Source organism: Ranitomeya variabilis, chromosome 2, assembly GCF_051348905.1.
Source record: "Ranitomeya variabilis isolate aRanVar5 chromosome 2, aRanVar5.hap1, whole genome shotgun sequence".
In the NCBI taxonomy this organism is placed as follows: domain Eukaryota; kingdom Metazoa; phylum Chordata; class Amphibia; order Anura; family Dendrobatidae; genus Ranitomeya; species Ranitomeya variabilis.
The window spans coordinates 637,277,691-637,300,341 of NC_135233.1; the positions used below are offsets into that span (position 1 = coordinate 637,277,691).

At 37.2% G+C, this 22,651-nt stretch overlaps 1 protein-coding gene across 1 annotated transcript in view; it reads left to right on the forward strand.

Annotated features, from left to right (window-relative positions):
• The first annotated feature begins 238 nt into the window (after positions 1-238).
• FMN2 (formin 2) overlaps positions 239-22,651 on the forward strand; it is a 450,026-nt gene continuing 427,613 nt past the window's right edge. Inside the window, exon 1 of the mRNA XM_077289102.1 lies at positions 239-1,630. Coding sequence (XP_077145217.1) covers positions 406-1,630 — 1,225 coding nt within the window. The 5' untranslated portion in view covers positions 239-405. The remainder of the gene's footprint in view (positions 1,631-22,651) is intronic.

Genomic DNA, 22,651 nt, shown 5'->3' on the forward strand with positions numbered 1-22,651 from the left:
TTTCCCTAAACCTCTGTATTGACCATTGGAGATTATGTGACACAATACTGGATATTTTGGGGACATGCAGATACACTAAGTGACACTAATCAGCTTCAGAATATTAATGTTTCGAACGATACGGACTGGTGTACAATAATCTCGTTCAATTCATCCACTGATGACGTCACGATTGTTTACCACCCCAGGGAGCAGTTTGATCAGGAGCAGCTTTGGGTGGGAGTTGTCAGCAATGTGCAGCTGTGCACTGAGCATGTCTCTGCAGAGCAGCTCATTCTGCACAAAGGCAGCAGGCAGCGAATATACTGCAGACAAAGCATCCCTTGCTCTCCGTTCTTTTCCATTTAGCATCCTTCCTGCAAGCAGGGAATGTTTCATTTGTTAGAAAAGATCAGGGCTTGAGAAATGGGGAATCAGGATGGCAAGCATAAGAGAGCTCATGGTGACAGAGCTGAATCTAGGCCTGAGGATGGAGAGAATGTCAAGAGAGGAGGCAGAAAAGGCCATGGGAAATGCAATGAATCGCATAGCAAGAAAAAGAGCAAATCTGAATCCAGATCTTCTGTGTTTTCCAATTTAAGAATCAGAAAGACTCTATCCAGACCTAAGGATGGCACATGTGGATCCAGTGATGATGCCTTGGATGAGCAGCCCCCTCACACAGAGGAACTGGACAGCAGCCACTCAGTTACTACTAAAACTCCAGATCTAAGCATATCAGCAGATGAAGGAGGCCTCTCTGACACTGATGCTGATCACTTCCATGTCAACAAATCCCTGGTAGCAGCTGCCAGCAATGGGATCCAGGAAGGACAAAAGACCAGTTCAGGGTCTGACACAGATATATACAGCTACCACTCAGCCACAGAACAAGATGATTTACTCTTTGATATCCAGATGGCAATCAAAATGCAGCTCTCTCAAGAGGAATCTCAGGAAACAGATCATTTGTCATCGGTTCTTCATGGCCCCCTGTCAAGTTCTCACACATTATTCTGGGATGCAGGTGATCAGCTGACATCTACTAAAGAAAAAATCTGTCCTCAGGTTTTAACATCTGAGAAGGAAGATACAGCAAGTAGTAATGGGGGAGTACAAGTACAACGAAAGAAAAGTGTCTCCGAAGAAAGTCACCTGATTTCTGAGATAATAACAAGTGGCATTAATGGCTCTTCTTCCCAATGTGAAACTGGGGAATTGGCTTTGTCTTTCAAGTGCACAAAGGATTCTTCTACCACTATGGATGTACAAAGGAGTAACTCATGTGGAAAAGGAGAGACAATTGACACCACAATAATAACAATGCCACCAGGTGTTGAGGACAGAGTCTCTACCACCAGGAACAAAAGTGACAGTGGTCAGTCACAAGATGCTAACAGAGAACAAACTTCTTGGAATAGTTCTACCAGGCAACAATTCTTTCCTAAAGGTGATGGATTGATTAAAAAGTACAGGGACAGTGGTCTAAAAAGGAAATTAAGCCAATCTGCAGACTGGACAAATGAACTGATTAAGGCCCAGAATAAAAGCAGGAAAGGAGGTATTCCAGACATAGCAGATGACAGTGGTGCCCTAAGAAAGTCTTCAAGCGTTCCAACACCTTCCTTCAGTATATTCAATGTACTTCAAGGTGAGAGATTTATGCAATTAACTATGATAAATGTATGTGTGTGTACACTTGTGTAATATATATTTGCATAGAATATGCGTACTATTTTGTAAATGTTACATGCTTTACGACTAAATGTAACTATTGTTAAAATGCTGTTCTCGACATTATTGTGTTGTTTCCCAAGAGCACCACTCTCCTGCCTCATGGCTTCCGGCAGTACAGTGGGCCAGTCGGCCCTTGATGATTGACAGTTGGCACCGCAGCATGCATGCTAAAATGGCAACCCAAAATCCACTTATTTATTGCAAAGTGCCAACATGGCAATTTAACTTGGGGCTGAAGCAGACATCACAGAAGACTTGCAAAATACTCCCCCTTAGGGCTCATACTCACTTGCGCGAAACTCGGATGAGTCTTGCATGGCAATACCCAGCGCTGCACCTAGCACAGAGGAGCGGAGCGTGCGGTTACATGTATTCCTATGTGGCCGCACGCTCCGATCTGAGTGCCGGCAGCAGCGCCGGGTATTAACATTCGAGTGAGTATGAGCCTTTACACACACACACACACCCTCTGCAAAACATATACATACACTGCCCCGTTGCAAAATACACACACACACACACTGCCCTAATGCAAAAAATTTACACACACACTGCCCCTCTGCACAATATATTTACACACATACTTACACACACAAAGCCCTTCTGCAAAATATGTTTATACACACACACTGCCCCTCTGCAAAAAATACACACACACACTGCCCCTCTGCAAAAAATACACACACACACTGCCCCTCTGCAAAAAATACACACACACACTGCCCCACTGCAAAATATATTTACGCGCATACACACACACAGCCCCCTGCAAAATATGTGTATACACACACACACACTGCCCCTCTACAAAATATATACACACACAAATATATATATATATAAATACACACACACACACAGTCCCTTTGAGTAAAGCAGCCCCCAATCACCATACACTGCCTCTGTGATAACTGTGCCTCCTTTCACAATGATAGATTTAATGTTCAGGTCCTCATGGAGCTCTTATCAGTGCCTGCCCTCGGTGTCTCTGCTTCTCAGCGACCCTGGCGCAGGCAGCAGTGTGATGAGGTCAGTAGTGTGATGATGTCATCACAATGCTGCACGTCGGACCGGGGGCTGACCGGCGCTCCTCTGCCCCAGTCCTAACGCAGCACTGTTGGACATGTATTAGAGTCTAAAAGATGCAAATACATTTGAACATTGGAAGTGAGCGGTGTGCGTGCGGTGACGGGCCTTGCGTGTGTGCCCACAGAGAGCGCTCCCTGTGCCCCCTCTGGCACACATGCCATAGGATCGCCACCACTGGCATAAGACGAATGCATTTGAACAGATGCTGGCCAGAGCCAACAATCTAGCCCACTTCAGAGCAGCCCCTGTAAGAGCTACAGGAAAGAGTCTGGGAGCACTGCATTCCTTGTCTAGGAGGCTGGACACCTCTGATACAGAGATGGCAAGTAATATAGGCAATAAGCAGGAAACAATACGATTAAAAATCTATGACTTCTTGAGAGCTGAGAGGATTTTTAATGACACATTGTAAAGTTGCTTGTTGTTTCAAGCACTTTGCAATTTTAATTATTTATAATGTCAAGAATAAGTAGTATAGTACTTATCGATGAAGTAACTTGTATTTTGCCACCAGTCACTTAAATTGTTTTGTCTGCAGCTATAAAAGTCATTTACAAAGTGTGTGTGCGCGCGCATGTGTATGTGTATCCGTGTATGTGTGTGAATGCCTGTGTTTGTGCATGCGTGTGTTTGTGTGTGCATGCTTGTCTGTGCATGCGTGTGTTTGTGTGTGCATTCTTGTCTGTGCATGTGTGTGTGCATGCGTGTGTTTGTGTGTGCATGTGTGTGTGCATGCGTGTGTTTGTGTGGGAATGCCTGTGTTTGTGCATGCGTGTGTTTGTGTGGGAATGCCTATGTCTGTGCATGCGTGTGTTTGTGTGTGCATGCGTGTGTTTGTGTGTGCATGCTTGTCTGTGCATGCGTGTGTTTGTGTGTGCATGCTTGTCTGTGCATGTGTGTGTGCATGCGTGTGTTTGTGTGTGCATGCGTGTGTTTGTGTGTGCATGCTTGTCTGTGCATGTGTGTGCATGCGTGTTTGTGTGTGCATGCGTGTTTGTGTATGCATGCTTGCCTGTGCATGCGTGTGTGCATGCGTGTGTTGGTGTGTACATGCGTGTGTGTGTATGCAGGATGCACAGATCATGTGTTTCTTGTAAATAAATAATTATAATGAAAAATAGTTATATAGTAATTAGTAGAAAGCAAAGATGTTCTAAAATGGATACAAATAGTTAAATAAATACATGAAAGATGAAAATTATATAACAGAGAAAACAAAAATATAAAATAAATAAAAGGCCACCCTCCCACCAAAAAAGATACATAGTTCATACCCACAATGGTTGGATCCTGACCCTGTCTTTTGAATTAAAGTCTGTAATGAGCCTGTGCAAAAGTCATTGTGAAGGGGGGTGTAGGGTAAAGTGTGTCCTCTTTTGATTGTTGATTCTAATTGCTGTTGTGCATAGAGGGGTCACCTGTCATTGTAATCCTGCTTCAACTGTAAAACCTTCCATAAAGGACAGGAAATACAAATTTAAACAAGCCCCAGTGGTCAGTGTGTGAACTGCAAGATTATTAACTTTATCTTTGTAATAAAGATCATGATGTACAATAACAAATTGTATTGTGGTACTGTGTTAGCCAGAAAAATCGATGTGAATATTTTTCTGCCCAATGATGACAGAAGTATTCTAGGAGTGATACCTTTATTGGCTAACCAGAAAATAATATGTTTGTAAGCTTTCAGAGCACAGTGGCTCCTTCTTCAGGCAGGATTACAAATAGATTAATAAGAAAAAAGCACAACATTTAAACCATACTACACTCATCACACTTCCCACCCCCTAACAAATGTCCTACTGTAGTATCCCTTAAATGTTGTGCTTTTTTCATTTGAAATGTCAATATTACAGAAAATACTCAAAAGTGACACAATTCTAAAAACTGGACCCCTCAAGATGCGCAAAACCACATTCAAGAAGTTTATTAACTCTTCAGGTGCTTCACAAGAACTAAAGCAATGTGGTAGGAAAAAACTTACTTTTTTCACAAAAAATTCACTTTGGAACCAAACTTTTTTATTTTCACAAGAGTATTAGGAGAAAATGTACCACAAAATATGTTGTGCAATTTCTCCGGAGTATGCCGATACCCTGTATGTGGGGGAAAGTAACGGCTCAGAAGGGAAGGAACACAGTTTGACCTTTTTAAACGCAAAATTGGCATGTCGCGTTTGGAGACCCCCTGATGTACCTAAACAGTGGAAACCCCCCCAATTCTAACTCCAACTCTAACACAGCCCTAACCCCAACCCTAATCCCAACACACTCCTAACCCTAATCCAAACCATAACCCTAACCACAACCCTAACCCTAACACTACCCTAACCCCAACGCTATAACCCTAACCCCAACCCTAGCCCCACCCCTAACCCTAGCCCAACCCTTGCCCAACCCTGACCCTAGCCCAACCCTAACCCAACCCTAACCCGAGCCCCAACCCTAATCCTAGACCAACCCTAACCCTAGCCCCAACCCTGACCCTAGTCCCAACCCTGACCCTAGTCCCAACCCTAACCCTAGCCCCAACCCGAACCCTAGCTATAACCCCAACTATAACCCAACCATAACCCTAGCCCAACCCTAGCCAAAACCCCAACTATAACACCAAACCATAACCCTAACCCCAACCATAACCCTAGCTATAACCCCAATTATAACCCCAACCATAACCCTAGCCCTAACAGTAACCCTAATGGAAAAAAATACATTTTATTATTTCTACCTAAGGGGGGTGATAAAGGGGGGTTTGCTTTACCATTCTTTTATTTTGATCATTGTGATAGACCCTATCACAGTGGTCAAAATGAACTAATAGGTGAAATCTCCTATTCTAGCTGGGTGAAAGTCAGCAGATCTTGGTGCATGCGCCCGTTATTTTCTTCCTGGAAGAAGACGATGGCCGAGGGACAGGACTGGGGGATGCAGGAGGGTCCAGGGACACTATCGGTACAGGGCGGGCTCGGGGGACCCCATTTCTCTCTCCTTTGATGTGCTAGATCATATAAAAGGAGAGAGAAATTAAATGGAAAATCGGACTGTTTTTTGCAATCGCCGTTATTCCGTTAATAACGGTAATCGCAACACTGGGGTCAGTAAAAACTGACCCGAATCATGTTCTCCAGGGTCTCAGCTACCCCCATTAGCCGAGACCCGGAGAATTTCCGACGCTGGGGGGCGCTATAACTTTATTTCTCGGCGCCGTTAAAAAATAAGTACCGTCGGTCGTTAAAGGGTTAACAAAAAGCTACTCTTTTTAATGGAGCACCAGCATCTTCATTGTGATACTGAAATTCCCTTTTTAACTTTAATCCTACATTAATCCTCTCCCCATGTGGTGGATACTGGCTATATTACAAGGCCGGTATCTGTGTTTAACAACTGAGTTCTGGCCGCCGCTGTCGATCTCTGCCAGTGGCGTTTAAATAGAATACACACCAGCTTCAATCAGCTCCACGTGACATGATTGTGGGACACTGATGAATTACCATAGCAGCCAAGGGCCTGCTGCCATCTTGGTACTTCTGTGAACCTCAGTCACAGGCTAAGCTTCATAGGAGACTGGGATACACTATATGCTGCAATACAGTAGTACAGTAGTATTGTAGCAAATAGTATAAGCAATCAAATGATTGCAAGTTCAAGTACTTTGAAAAGCCTAAAAAATAAAGTGAGAAAAAAGGTTTAATTCATATTAAAAAAAAAAATTAAAAAATCTGAAAATTCAAATGAACTCCTTTTCCTCCCATTTAAGTGAAATAAATTTAGTAATTAAATATATTTAGCATTGCCTTATCTGTAAAAGACTGATCTTTCAAAATATTAAAGTCATTAACCCAATCAGTAAATGCTTTTACAATAAAAAAAAAAATAATAAAATGGCCCTGTGGATTAAGTAATAGGAACCCCCTGTGGGCAAAAATGCAGTGGATGTCAACTGTATATACCGTAATAACAGACTCAGTGCTGAATCAACGAAGATAGGTTCTAGCACAGATGGTGGCTTTTTAACCCCCTAGATACCACTGTTAATCGCAACAGTGGCATCTAGTTGGTTAATAAGGGGAGAGGGTGCCCCCTTGAAATCTCTTAGGACCCGACGCGAGTCGTGAGGTATGGTGGCCTGTTAGTTCCTGCCATAAGAAGAGTCTGTTTCAGTGTAAAAAAGAAAAAAAGTTAAAAAGTTATAGCTTTCAGAATATGGTAATGCAAAAACAAAATATATTTTGAAAAAAATATGTTTTTAATGTGCAAAAGTAGCATAACAAACCTAAATTAATTTGGCATCACTGTAATCATACTAACTAAAGACAAAAGCCGTCTAACCACTTTTACCACACAGTGACTGGCGTAAAAAAAAATGAATAAGACAATAGCACAATTGCAGGGTTTTGTTCATTCTGTGTCCCAAAAATGAGATTGAAAAGCGATCATAAACTGTTATGTACATAAGAATGGTACCAATAAAAACATCAGCTCATCATGCAAAAAAAAACAAGCCTTCAATGAGCTCTGTCTGGCACTAAATAAAAAAGTCAGCTCTCAGAATATGGCAACGAAAAAAATATTCTGGATAAAAAAATATTCTTAAAGGGAACCTGTCTGCAGGATTGTACACAGTAACCTACAGACAGTGTCAGGTTGGCGCTATTATACTGATTGAAATGATAACTTGGTTGATGAAATACGTCTTGTGGTTGTTTTTTAATCATTATTTTCAGTTTTGTGTTACTGATATGCTCGTGCTCTGGGGCGGCTTGTGGGGGGGGGGGGCTTCATGTGGTGCCCTTCTAACATCCTAACAAAAAACTAATGATGTTTGAAAAATGATGCTGATATAAAGTAGATATATTGGAAATGTTGATTATTAACTAATTTGTGGGGAATGACAATCTGAGAGTAGTGTAGCAGCGGGTGGTTTCGTCAAACTCAATTTGACAGGTGGACACGCCCCTATCAAGATGTATCAAAGTGTGTAACCCCTCCCCTCCCCCTTGTCTTCTAGCAGCAGCTGTGTGGCAGCTCCCCCTCCCTTTTTTATATAGTTTAATATTATCACTGTATTTGATACGGTGAATATTATCCCAGTAATTGTTTTATATTAGATGTTTATATGATATATTAAGATTAGTCATGTTTGATAATCCTGTGATAGGGAGTGTGCGGGTGTGTTTCTACAGTATTATTCTGTTGTGAGCTTGAAGTCTGGGCACTATAACTGCTAACAGCTGCTAAGATTTTCTGTGGTGCAGATACAAGCACTCAACTTGCTAGCAGCTGTTAAAATGTATCTGTACTGACCACTAACTAGATGTCAGGTTGTGTGATATAGTTTAATTTGTTAATACAGCGAATATTATCCCAGTAATTGTTTTATATTAGATGTTTATATAATATATTAAGATTAGTCTTGTTTGATAAGCCAGTGTTCTGACATTTTCATAAACCTATAGCCCCAATAATATTTATTTGGACTGCAGATAATTAATTAAAAACGCATAAAACGTGTTAAATAGAGATTACACCAAAATCAAAGCGAATCAAAATGTATTAAATTGATTACTGATACGCTTCCAACAAGTTGATAATAATATCAAAAGTGTATAAAATCGCATAAAGCGTGTTAAATAGACATTACGCCAAAGGCATAGCGAATCAAAAAGTATTAAATTGATTACTGATACGCGCCCAACAAGTTGATAATAATATCAAAAGTGTATAAAATCGCATAAAGCGTGTTAAATAGACACTACACCAAAATCACAGCGAATCAAAAATAATATCAAAAGTGTATAAAACCGCATAAAGCGTGTTAAATAGACACTACACCAAAATCATAGCGAATCAAAAATAATATCAAAAGTGTATAAAACCGCATAAAGCGTGTTACATAGACATTACACCAAAATCATAGCGAATCAAAATGTATTAAATTGATTACTGATACGCTTCCAACAAGTTGATAATAATATCAAAAGTGTCAAAAGTGTATAAAATCGCATAAAGCGTGTTAAATAGACACTACGCCAAAGGCATAGCGAATCAAAAAGTATTAAATTGATTACTGATACGCGCCCAACAAGTTGATAATAATATCAAAAGTGTATAAAATCGCATAAAGCGTGTTAAATAGACACTACGCCAAAGGCATAGCGAATCAAAAAGTATTAAATTGATTACTGATACGCGCCCAACAAGTTGATAATAATATCAAAAGTGTATAAAATCGCATAAAGCGTGTTAAATAGACACTACACCAAAATCATAGCGAATCAAAAATAATATCAAAAGTGTATAAAAACGCATAAAACGTGTTAAATAGAGATTACACCAAAATCAAAGCGAATCAAAATGTATTAAATTGATTACTGATACGCTTCCAACAAGTTGATAATAATATCAAAAGTGTATAAAATCGCATAAAGCGTGTTAAATAGACACTACGCCAAAGGCATAGCGAATCAAAAAGTATTAAATTGATTACTGATACGCGCCCAACAAGTTGATAATAATATCAAAAGTGTATAAAAGCGCATAAAGCGTGTTAAATAGACACTACACCAAAATCATAGCGAATCAAAAATAATATCAAAAGTGTATAAAACCGCATAAAGCGTGTTAAATAGACACTACATCAAAATCATAGCGAATCAAAAATAATATCAAAAGTGTATAAAACCGCATAAAGCGTGTTAAATAGACATTACACCAAAATCATAGCGAATCAAAATGTATTAAATTGATTACTGATACGCTTCCAACAAGTTGATAATAATATCAAAAGTGTATAAAATCGCATAAAGCGTGTTAAATAGACACTACGCCAAAGGCATAGCGAATCAAAAAGTATTAAATTGATTACTGATACGCGCCCAACAAGTTGATAATAATATCAAAAGTGTATAAAATCGCATAAAGCGTGTTAAATAGACACTACACCAAAATCATAGCGAATCAAAAATAATATCAAAAGTGTATAAAACCGCATAAAGCGTGTTAAATAGACATTACACCAAAATCATAGCGAATCAAAATGTATTAAATTGATTACTGATACGCTTCCAACAAGTTGATAATAATATCAAAAGTGTATAAAATCGCATAAAGCGTGTTAAATAGACACTACGCCAAAGGCATAGCGAATCAAAAAGTATTAAATTGATTACTGATACGCTTCCAACAAGTTGATAATAATATCAAAAGTGTATAAAATCGCATAAAGCGTGTTAAATAGACACTACGCCAAAGGCATAGCGAATCAAAAAGTATTAAATTGATTACTGATACGCTTCCAGCAAGTTGATAATAATATCAAAAGTGTATAAAAACGCATAAAGCGTGTTAAATAGACACTACACCAAAAGCATAGCGAATCAAAAATAATATCAAAAGTGTATAAAAACGCATAAAGCGTGTTAAATAGACATTACACCAAAATCATAGCGAATCAAAATGTATTAAATTGATTACTGATACGCTTCCAACAAGTTGGCGCAAGCAGAGGCGGGCTAAAAATAGTTTACTGTGTGAAGTAAGGCATGGTAGAATTCTCACTAGCTGACCAAACACAGGATTTGCTAGCAGCTGTCGTCCTTGAACGCCCTCTAAGAATTTAAACAATTAGTTAGACCAGTGAAGACAAGTGCAGTTTTGATTAAATTGATTACTGATACGCTTCCAACAAGTTGATAATAATATCAAAAGTGTATAAAATCGCATAAAGCGTGTTAAATAGACACTACGCCAAAGGCATAGCGAATCAAAAAGTATTAAATTGATTACTGATACGCGCCCAACAAGTTGATAATAATATCAAAAGTGTATAAAATCGCATAAAGCGTGTTAAATAGACACTACACCAAAATCATAGCGAATCAAAAATAATATCAAAAGTGTATAAAAGCGCATAAAGCGTGTTAAATAGACATTACACCAAAATCACAGCGAATCAAAATGTATTAAATTGATTACTGATACGCGGCCAACAACTTGATAATAATATCAAAAGTGTATAAAACCGCATAAAGCGTGTTAAATAGACACTACACCAAAATCATAGCGAATCAAAATGTATTAAATTGATTACTGATACGCTTCCAACAAGCTGACAATAATATCAAAAGCGTATAAAACCGCATAAAGCGTGTTAAATAGACACTACACCAAAATCATAGCGAATCAAAATGTATTAAATTGATTACTGATACGCTTCCAACAAGCTGACAATAATATCAAAAGCGTATAAAAAACGCATAAAGCGTGTTAAATAGACACTACAGCAAAATCATAGCGAATCAAAAATAATATCAAAAGTGTATAAAACCGCATAAAGCGTGTTAAATAGACATTACACCAAAATCATAGCGAATCAAAATGTATTAAATTGATTACTGATACGCTTCCAACAAGTTGATAATAATATCAAAAGTGTACCAACAATATTTATTTTCTTTTTATTGACATCGGTTATCGTAGTGCCTGTGAATCTGCACACAATCATTTTGAATCCCTGTTTTGCTGACCTTAAACATTTTGTATAACAGATGTGTTTCTCCTGATTTTTCTAGCGCAGCTCGCTGAGCGTTACCACAGCACTCACTTCTCTTTGCTGCTTCTGAATGTACACTATTCTCACCCATAGACAGCTTTCCTTTAAAAAAAAAATACGCGTATTATTGAATATAATGTTTTACATATGTTACAGTATTTTATTTTTCCTAGTGTTACTTTAATAATAATGATAATAATAATAATAATAATCATACACCGCAAAATTGTGTCAATATTGGACGACTATGAAATTCGCCATAAAAATCTTCTTGGTTAACCAAGACATGTAAGAAACAAATGTATGACTTTTAGCACCGCCACAGACACGTATATTATTCCATCTTTCTTTAATTCAACATTATTTTATCACATATTAATTTCACAGATGTCTGTGCCGGCTATTTGCACACAACCATTTGAATCCCTGTTTTGCTGACCTTAAACATTTTGTATAACAGATGTGTTTCTCCTGATTTTTCTAGCGCAGCTCGCTGAGCGTTACCACTGCACTCATTTCTCTTTGCTGCTTCTGAATGTACACTATTCCCAACCATGGACAGTTTTCCTTTAAAAAATATGCGTATTATTGAATATAATGTTTTACATATGTTACAGTATTTTATTTTATTAATAGTTACTTTTAACTATTCTTTTAGAGTGTCTAGTAGATTTATATTCTATGCCTGATATATTTCTACACAAAGCTTCAAACTATTTTGTAATTTATAATGTATCACAGTAGTTTCATACGAAGTTACATCTTAGGCCCCATTCAGACTATTGTAATATCTGTAGCTTAAAATAGAGCCAAATAGCTACTTTCAAATCCGGACATACAACACTGATTTTAATGGGGTCTAAGGGGGTTCTATCAAGGTTTCCACATAATAGTTATGGAAAGAATAATGCTACAGAATTGGCCGCTCCAGTTATAAAACAAAAATGATGAAAATTATCCATGATGTTAATGTGAAAAAGGCTTATGCAGTGGGTTTATGGATCTCTACAATAAACACCATGTGTAGAAATTTGGTTCTAGAACTTGTTGGATTAGTGAATATAATAACGTTTGTCATATTTTATAACATGCAGCTAATGATTCTTGCTTTCAACTTGTATGTAACTGGGTTAAAATAAAGAATAATGACCTAGCTGATTTGGGTGATATTGTAAAACCATTTATTGTTTCTACTACTTGGCAATTGTTACATTCAGTTATTTTTATTTATTTATTTATTTCTATTTTTATTTATTTATTTATTTATTTTTCCATGGAATTTGTTAGTCATTACAATTATTTTTTGCTCCCAAGATAGGCTATTAGAGCCACCAAGCTACATAAATGTGCAGGCTCCTGAATATTACAATTACAAAACATTCAAAGTTTGTTTCTCCACTTTTTGCAGATAATAAATCTTAATTTCTTTATAATCTGACTTTTAGTTATAGTCTGTCGCAGTTCTTTGGCGCTCTATGTATACCGTAAATTTTGCTTCCTTTCAGTGAATAATATAAGACAGATTATTTTTATTCAATAAACATCTAACTTATGTATACTTTTAAAGCTTTGTTACATTTCTAGCCAGTCTACACCATGCTGTGTAACATAAATACATGCGGTCTTGTAGTGATTTAATATAGTGCACCAAACATGATATGGTTTTTGGTTTCTCTGAACTGACGCAAACAAAATATATAAGGTAGTACGGCACAAGACGTGAGCGTGCCCGCAGCTCAATCTTTATAGAAATAATACTTCTGCACTCATGGCCGCTTCTCCTCTACCTTTGCCTCCTGAACTCATCATACACTGTGAAATAATGCAAAAATCCAGCTTTGTGCTGTATGTGTTGTGTGTGTTTGTTGTGTGTGTGTTGCATGTGTTGTGTGTGGTGTATGTGTTGTGTGTGTTTGTTGTGTGTGTGTTGCATGTGTTGTGCGTGTTCTGTATATTGTGTGTGTGTATGTTTGTTGTGGGTGTTTGTTGTGTGTGTGTTGCATGTGTTGTGTGTGCTGTATGTGTTGTGTGTGTTTGTTGTGTGTGTGTATGTTTGTTGTGTGTGCTGTATGTGTTGTGTGTGTTTGTTGTGTGTGTGTTGCATGTGATGTGTGTGTTCTGTATGTTGTGTGTGTGTATGTTTGTTGTGTGTGTGTTGTATGTGTTGTGTGTGTTTGTTGTGTGTGTGTGTGTGTTGCATGTGTTGTGTGTGTTCTGTATGTTGTGTGTGTGTATGTTTGTTGTTTGTGTTGTATGCGTTGTGTGTGTTCTGCATGTTATGTGTGCGTGTGTTCTCTGTGTTTGTTGTGCGTGTGTTCTGTGTGTTGTGTGCTGGATTTTTGCATTATTTCACAGTGTATGATGAGTTCAGGAGGCAAAGGTAGAGGAGAAGCGGCCATGAGTGCAGAAGTATTATTTCTATAAAGATTGAGCTGCGGGCACGCTCACGTCTTGTGCCGTACTACCTTATATGTTTTGTTTGCGTCAGTTCAGAGAAACCAAAAACCATATCATGTTTGGTGCACTATATTAAATCACTACAAGACCGCATGTATTTATGTTACACAGCATGGTGTAGACTGGCTAGAAATGTAACAAAGCTTTAAAAGTATACATAAGTTAGATGTTTATTGAATAAAAATAATCTGTCTTATATTATTCACTGAAAGGAAGCAAAATTTACGGTATACATAGAGCGCCAAAGAACTGCGACAGACTATAACTAAAAGTCAGATTATAAAGAAATTAAGATTTATTATCTGCAAAAAGTGGAGAAACAAACTTTGAATGTTTTGTAATTGTAATATTCAGGAGCCTGCACATTTATGTAGCTTGGTGGCTCTAATAGCCTATCTTGGGAGCAAAAAATAATTGTAATGACTAACAAATTCCATGGAAAAATAAATAAATAAATAAATAAAAATAAAAATAAATAAATAAATAAAAATAACTGAATGTAACAATTGCCAAGTAGTAGAAACAATAAATGGTTTTACAATATCACCCAAATCAGCTAGGTCATTATTCTTTATTTTAACCCAGTTACATACAAGTTGAAAGCAAGAATCATTAGCTGCATGTTATAAAATATGACAAACGTTATTATATTCACTAATCCAACAAGTTCTAGAACCAAATTTCTACACATGGTGTTTATTGTAGAGATCCATAAACCCACTGCATAAGCCTTTTTCACATTAACATCATGGATAATTTTCATCATTTTTGTTTTATAACTGGAGCGGCCAATTCTGTAGCATTATTCTTTCCATAACTATTATGTGGAAACCTTGATAGAACCCCCTTAGACCCCATTAAAATCAGTGTTGTATGTCCGGATTTGAAAGTAGCTATTTGGCTCTATTTTAAGCTACAGATATTACAATAGTCTGAATGGGGCCTAAGATGTAACTTCGTATGAAACTACTGTGATACATTATAAATTACAAAATAGTTTGAAGCTTTGTGTAGAAATATATCAGGCATAGAATATAAATCTACTAGACACTCTAAAAGAATAGTTAAAAGTAACTATTAATAAAATAAAATACTGTAACATATGTAAAACATTATATTCAATAATACGCATATTTTTTAAAGGAAAACTGTCCATGGTTGGGAATAGTGTACATTCAGAAGCAGCAAAGAGAAATGAGTGCAGTGGTAACGCTCAGCGAGCTGCGCTAGAAAAATCAGGAGAAACACATCTGTTATACAAAATGTTTAAGGTCAGCAAAACAGGGATTCAAATGGTTGTGTGCAAATAGCCGGCACAGACATCTGTGAAATTAATATGTGATAAAATAATGTTGAATTAAAGAAAGATGGAATAATATACGTGTCTGTGGTGGTGCTAAAAGTCATACATTTGTTTCTTACATGTCTTGGTTAACCAAGAAGATTTTTATGGCGAATTTCATAGTCGTCCAATATTGACACAATTTTGCGGTGTATGATTATTATTATTATTATTATCATTATTATTAAAGTAACACTAGGAAAAATAAAATACTGTAACATATGTAAAACATTATATTCAATAATACGCGTATTTTTTTTTTAAAGGAAAGCTGTCTATGGGTGAGAATAGTGTACATTCAGAAGCAGCAAAGAGAAGTGAGTGCTGTGGTAACGCTCAGCGAGCTGCGCTAGAAAAATCAGGAGAAACACATCTGTTATACAAAATGTTTAAGGTCAGCAAAACAGGGATTCAAAATGATTGTGTGCAGATTCACAGGCACTACGATAACCGATGTCAATAAAAAGAAAATGAATATTGTTGGTACACTTTTGATATTATTATCAACTTGTTGGAAGCGTATCAGTAATCAATTTAATACATTTTGATTCGCTATGATTTTGGTGTAATGTCTATTTAACACGCTTTATGCGGTTTTATACACTTTTGATATTATTTTTGATTCGCTATGATTTTGCTGTAGTGTCTATTTAACACGCTTTATGCGTTTTTTATACGCTTTTGATATTATTGTCAGCTTGTTGGAAGCGTATCAGTAATCAATTTAATACATTTTGATTCGCTATGATTTTGGTGTAGTGTCTATTTAACACGCTTTATGCGGTTTTATACGCTTTTGATATTATTGTCAGCTTGTTGGAAGCGTATCAGTAATCAATTTAATACATTTTGATTCGCTATGATTTTGGTGTAGTGTCTATTTAACACGCTTTATGCGGTTTTATATACTTTTGATATTATTATCAAGTTGTTGGCCGCGTATCAGTAATCAATTTAATACATTTTGATTCGCTGTGATTTTGGTGTAATGTCTATTTAACACGCTTTATGCGCTTTTATACACTTTTGATATTATTTTTGATTCGCTATGATTTTGGTGTAGTGTCTATTTAACACGCTTTATGCGATTTTATACACTTTTGATATTATTATCAACTTGTTGGGCGCGTATCAGTAATCAATTTAATACTTTTTGATTCGCTATGCCTTTGGCGTAGTGTCTATTTAACACGCTTTATGCGATTTTATACACTTTTGATATTATTATCAACTTGTTGGAAGCGTATCAGTAATCAATTTAATCAAAACTGCACTTGTCTTCACTGGTCTAACTAATTGTTTAAATTCTTAGAGGGCGTTCAAGGACGACAGCTGCTAGCAAATCCTGTGTTTGGTCAGCTAGTGAGAATTCTACCATGCCTTACTTCACACAGTAAACTATTTTTAGCCCGCCTCTGCTTGCGCCAACTTGTTGGAAGCGTATCAGTAATCAATTTAATACATTTTGATTCGCTATGATTTTGGTGTAATGTCTATTTAACACGCTTTATGCGTTTTTATACACTTTTGATATTATTTTTGATTCGCTATGCTTTTGGTGTAGTGTCTATTTAACACGCTTTATGCGTTTTTATACACTTTTGATATTATTATCAACTTGCTGGAAGCGTATCAGTAATCAATTTAATACTTTTTGATTCGCTATGCCTTTGGCGTAGTGTCTATTTAACACGCTTTATGCGATTTTATACACTTTTGATATTATTATCAACTTGTTGGAAGCGTATCAGTAATCAATTTAATACTTTTTGATTCGCTATGCCTTTGGCATAGTGTCTATTTAACACGCTTTATGCGATTTTATACACTTTTGATATTATTATCAACTTGTTGGAAGCGTATCAGTAATCAATTTAATACATTTTGATTCGCTATGATTTTGGTGTAATGTCTATTTAACACGCTTTATGCGGTTTTATACACTTTTGATATTATTTTTGATTCGCTATGATTTTGGTGTAGTGTCTATTTAACACGCTTTATGCGATTTTATACACTTTTGATATTATTATCAACTTGTTGGGCGCGTATCAGTAATCAATTTAATACTTTTTGATTCACTATGCCTTTGGCGTAGTGTCTATTTAACACGCTTTATGCGATTTTATACACTTTTGATATTATTATCAACTTGTTGGAAGCGTATCAGTAATCAATTTAATACATTTTGATTCGCTATGATTTTGGTGTAATGTCTATTTAACACGCTTTATGCGGTTTTATACACTTTTGATATTATTTTTGATTCGCTATGATTTTGATGTAGTGTCTATTTAACACGCTTTATGCGGTTTTATACACTTTTGATATTATTTTTGATTCGCTATGATTTTGGTGTAGTGTCTATTTAACACGCTTTATGCGCTTTTATACACTTTTGATATTATTATCAACTTGTTGGAAGCGTATCAGTAATCAATTTAATACTTTTTGATTCGCTATGCCTTTGGCGTAGTGTCTATTTAACACGCTTTATGCGATTTTATACACTTTTGATATTATTATCAACTTGTTGGAAGCGTATCAGTAATCAATTTAATACATTTTGATTCGCTTTGATTTTGGTGTAATCTCTATTTAACACGTTTTATGCGTTTTTATACACTTTTGATATTATTTTTGATTCGCTATGATTTTGGTGTAGTGTCTATTTAACGCGCTTTATGCGCTTTTATACACTTTTGATATTATTATCAACTTGTTGGAAGCGTATCAGTAATCAATTTAATACTTTTTGATTCGCTATGCCTTTGGCGTAGTGTCTATTTAACACGCTTTATGCGATTTTATACACTTTTGATATTATTATCAACTTGTTGGGCGCGTATCAGTAATCAATTTAATACTTTTTGATTCGCTATGCCTTTGGCGTAGTGTCTATTTAACACGCTTTATGCGATTTTATACACTTTTGACACTTTTGATATTATTATCAACTTGTTGGAAGCGTATCAGTAATCAATTTAATACATTTTGATTCGCTATGATTTTGGTGTAATGTCTATTTAACACGCTTTATGCGGTTTTATACACTTTTGATATTATTTTTGATTCGCTATGATTTTGGTGTAGTGTCTATTTAACACGCTTTATGCGGTTTTATACACTTTTGATATTATTTTTGATTCGCTGTGATTTTGGTGTAGTGTCTATTTAACACGCTTTATGCGATTTTATACACTTTTGATATTATTATCAACTTGTTGGGCGCGTATCAGTAATCAATTTAATACTTTTTGATTCGCTATGCCTTTGGCGTAATGTCTATTTAACACGCTTTATGCGATTTTATACACTTTTGATATTATTATCAACTTGTTGGAAGCGTATCAGTAATCAATTTAATACATTTTGATTCGCTTTGATTTTGGTGTAATCTCTATTTAACACGTTTTATGCGTTTTTAATTAATTATCTGCAGTCCAAATAAATATTATTGGGGCTATAGGTTTATGAAAATGTCAGAACACTGGCTTATCAAACAAGACTAATCTTAATATATTATATAAACATCTAATATAAAACAATTACTGGGATAATATTCGCTGTATTAACAAATTAAACTATATCACACAACCTGACATCTAGTTAGTGGTCAGTACAGATACATTTTAACAGCTGCTAGCAAGTTGAGTGCTTGTATCTGCACCACAGAAAATCTTAGCAGCTGTTAGCAGTTATAGTGCCCAGACTTCAAGCTCACAACAGAATAATACTGTAGAAACACACCCGCACACTCCCTATCACAGGATTATCAAACATGACTAATCTTAATATATCATATAAACATCTAATATAAAACAATTACTGGGATAATATTCACCGTATCAAATACAGTGATAATATTAAACTATATAAAAAAGGGAGGGGGAGCTGCCACACAGCTGCTGCTAGAAGACAAGGGGGAGGGGAGGGGTTACACACTTTGATACATCTTGATAGGGGCGTGTCCACCTGTCAAATTGAGTTTGACGAAACCACCCGCTGCTACACTACTTCTGAGAACTTCAATTTTTTCTACATTTTCATCAAATTTCAGATAAAAAAACAACAAAAACATTTCAAACTAATTTTACCACTAACATAAAGTACAATGTGTTATGAAAAAAAAACAATCTGAGAATCAGTGAGATATGTTGAAGTGCTCTAGAGTTATTACCACATAAAGTGGCTCATGTCAGATTTGAAAAATTGCTTGGTTTATTGGGGTATTGAAGGGTTATCTGATATCAGGCACAGTCAACTGCTAACGTATATCCTTTATCAGGTAGTGTCCACATAACCTATTAAGTGGATTAGATGGTGATATGCAAAACATTTTTGGCTATTGTAAATTTAAACACAAATCAAGGTTTTATTGTCTATCTTGAAAGATCACGCCTTGTAGAAAAAACTTGGCACTCAGAGAGAAAAGTGACAAAAACAAAATGTTCCATTTATTGCATCCAGAATTAGCATTAAACGTTTTCGGTTCACATCCGGACCTTCATCAGAACTGGTGATAAATATAATGTATAACATACGAAGAGAAACAAAAAAAATAACAAATGTCAGAAGATGCATAATAGAAATCAATATTCGACATACGATAAATAGTATTAAATACATACTGTAGGTTATAGGTGGAAAAAAGCAATCCGCCAGCAGTGTCTAAGGTGAAGGAGGTTACAACGGAAACCATTATAGGAAAGGAGCTGGTCATTAAATCAAAATCCGTAAGTAGAGACATGAACGAGGCTATAAGGAAAATGCTGGAAATAAGTTTGGAAAAGCATAGATAATGTTCAGTGCACTAAAGTAAAAGGATATCATATAGAAGTGCCTGGGAGAGAAAGTCCAAAGAGACCTGATATGAGAAGACTGGGTTTTATGTCTTGTTATGGATCTCCTGTTGGATAATCAGGACGCGGTATCCCATGTGGACACACACGCGCCTTCCTGATTATACATATTAGCCTACTGGCTTGATCGAAACTACCATCTCTACCATTACTCAATTGATGCTGACACATCCGGGTTACTACCATAAGTGTCCACAAGAAATTCTCAGTACAATAACCTGTAACTGATGAAGGTCATAGTGACCGAAATGTTTTGCTGTACTACAACACGGGACTGAATTAAAGTTCTTCCTCACAACATTAAGTTGAGTGCCGCGTTTACATTATAATACTAATCCAATGATAACCTATAATAGGTACACATCTATGGTGTTAGTCAATACACATAGATATAATGAAAACTGCTAGCAAATAAGTCCCTCCAAAATAGGTTGTGGTACCACAGGATCAACGAAGATTAAATAGCATGAATGTAACTACCAAAGTTATATGGAACCAGATGAAATCAAAATCAAAGTCAAGGTACCGTGCCCCCAAATATGATAAGACAAGAGCTGACTGTATAGACAATAGTTAGCTGACCTAAAACCCCTATCAGTCCAAAGAGGTTGGCTTAACCATGTATAAGCAAGATGAATGCCATAAACAGAAGTAATCACCTATGGAGAGTAGTGCTCTTGGCGTCCCCTCAACCCCACACGTGTTCCGCGACCATCTTCTTCCAGGGGCATGTCAATGTGAGGGACGACTGTGTTTTTATATAGGTACCAGCCTATTAGCGCTTGGGATAGAGAGGAAGAGGGATGGTGCCAACCGGTATTGTCAGCGCATCGCGTGTTCTCCCACCTCCAAATGATGTACTTCCTCCCAACGCTCAATGTGTGAGCGTCATCGGAAGTGACAGTAGTCGGGACAAGCACACATGCGCACCTACTGGAAAGCATCCCAGCCTCACATTAAGGGCTCATACCCATATGCGATAAAAAAAAGGTCCGTAATCTGGACCGAAAAAACAGACGAGTGCCATGCGAGTGTCATGCGAGTACAATGTAATTTTCACACCTAGCATTCAATTTACATCCGAGTGCATTGCGATTGCTATCCGATTGCAATGCAAGTTTAACATGAGCTTTTACATACAGCAGTTCTCAATGTCATTTACAGATCATTTTCAGAGGCAAAATTCATCAAAATTCATCAAACCACACACCCACGCTGAACCCTGGAGCATGGGCAAATGAACTGGCATTTTTCCACTCTCCAGAGTTCAGCGCAGGTCAGGCTGTGAGGGAGTGAAGCTTCTGTGATGTCAACGCTAGTCACTGAAGCTGCCGCCTGCAGCATCTCCTCATTTATCAGTGGTTTACAGCGAGGGCGGTCGCATCTTGGCACTGCCCTGGTTGTAAACTGTGTATACCCCAGATATGGATTATGGCGTGGGACTCAGTGACGGACAGGTATGGTATATTGTTGCTTTTTTATTTTATGTTTATTACAGGAGATTGAGGGAGTCGCAGGAATTAGGTGTATAGTAAAATGGGAAAACTGTGTTTAGTGTTTTATTTCATGAAAATACTTATTCTCGTTGTGTCTTTATTTAACATGTGACACCTCTCCATTACTAAGCTGTGGGCTTGATATCAAAGGTGACTTCAACCTCACAACTATTACCACACTTGCCACCGCCACAGGGCAAGTCTGAAGAGCGAGGCAAAGTGCCGGAATTGGCACATCTTAGACATGCGCCTTTTCTGGGGTGGCTGAGTGCTGATGTTTTTAGCGGGGGGGGGGGGGGCAATATCCATGGCCCCTTCCTAGGCTAGTAATATCAGACCGCAGCTGTCTGCATAGCCTTTGCTGGTTAATAATTATGGTGGGACCCCACGACATTTTTTGAATGGTTCCCCATTTTAATAGCCAGTGATGGCTAAGTATACAGCTGTGAGCTGATATTAATAGCCTGGAAAGCTCCATGGGTATTACCCCCTTCCCAGGCTATAAACATCTGCCCCCAGTCACTGGCCTTCCCTCTGCTGGTTTTAAAAATTGCGCCAGAGCCCACGCTAAACCATGTCTTCTATCCTGTCAGCTCCTGCAGTGATTTTACAGAAGCCGACAAATGAATTACCGGCTTTTCTTCTATCTATCTCTCTATGAAATATAAAGACTTATATAAATGTGTGTCACTGACACATATATACATATATACACTGCTCAAAAAAAGGGACCACTAAAATCCCACATCCTAGATATCACTGAATGAAATATCCTCATGGAGTCGGTTTCTAACTGTTTGTTCAGACACATGCACATTTGTGGCCTGCTGGATGTCATTTTGCAGGGCTCTGGCTGTGCTCCTCCTGTCCTGCTGCTGGGTTGTTGCCATCCTACAGCCCCCTCCATGTCTCCTGGTGTACTGGCCTGTCTCCTCATAGCGCCTCCAGCTTTTGGACACTACGCTGACAGACACAGCAAACCTTCTTGCCACAGCTCGCATTGATGTGCCATCCTGGATGAGCTGCACTATCTGAGCCACTTGTGTAGGTTGTACAGTCTGTCTCATGCTACAAGTGGAAAGCACAACCAACATTCAAAAGTGACCAAAACATCAGCCAGAAAGCATTGGTACCAAGGT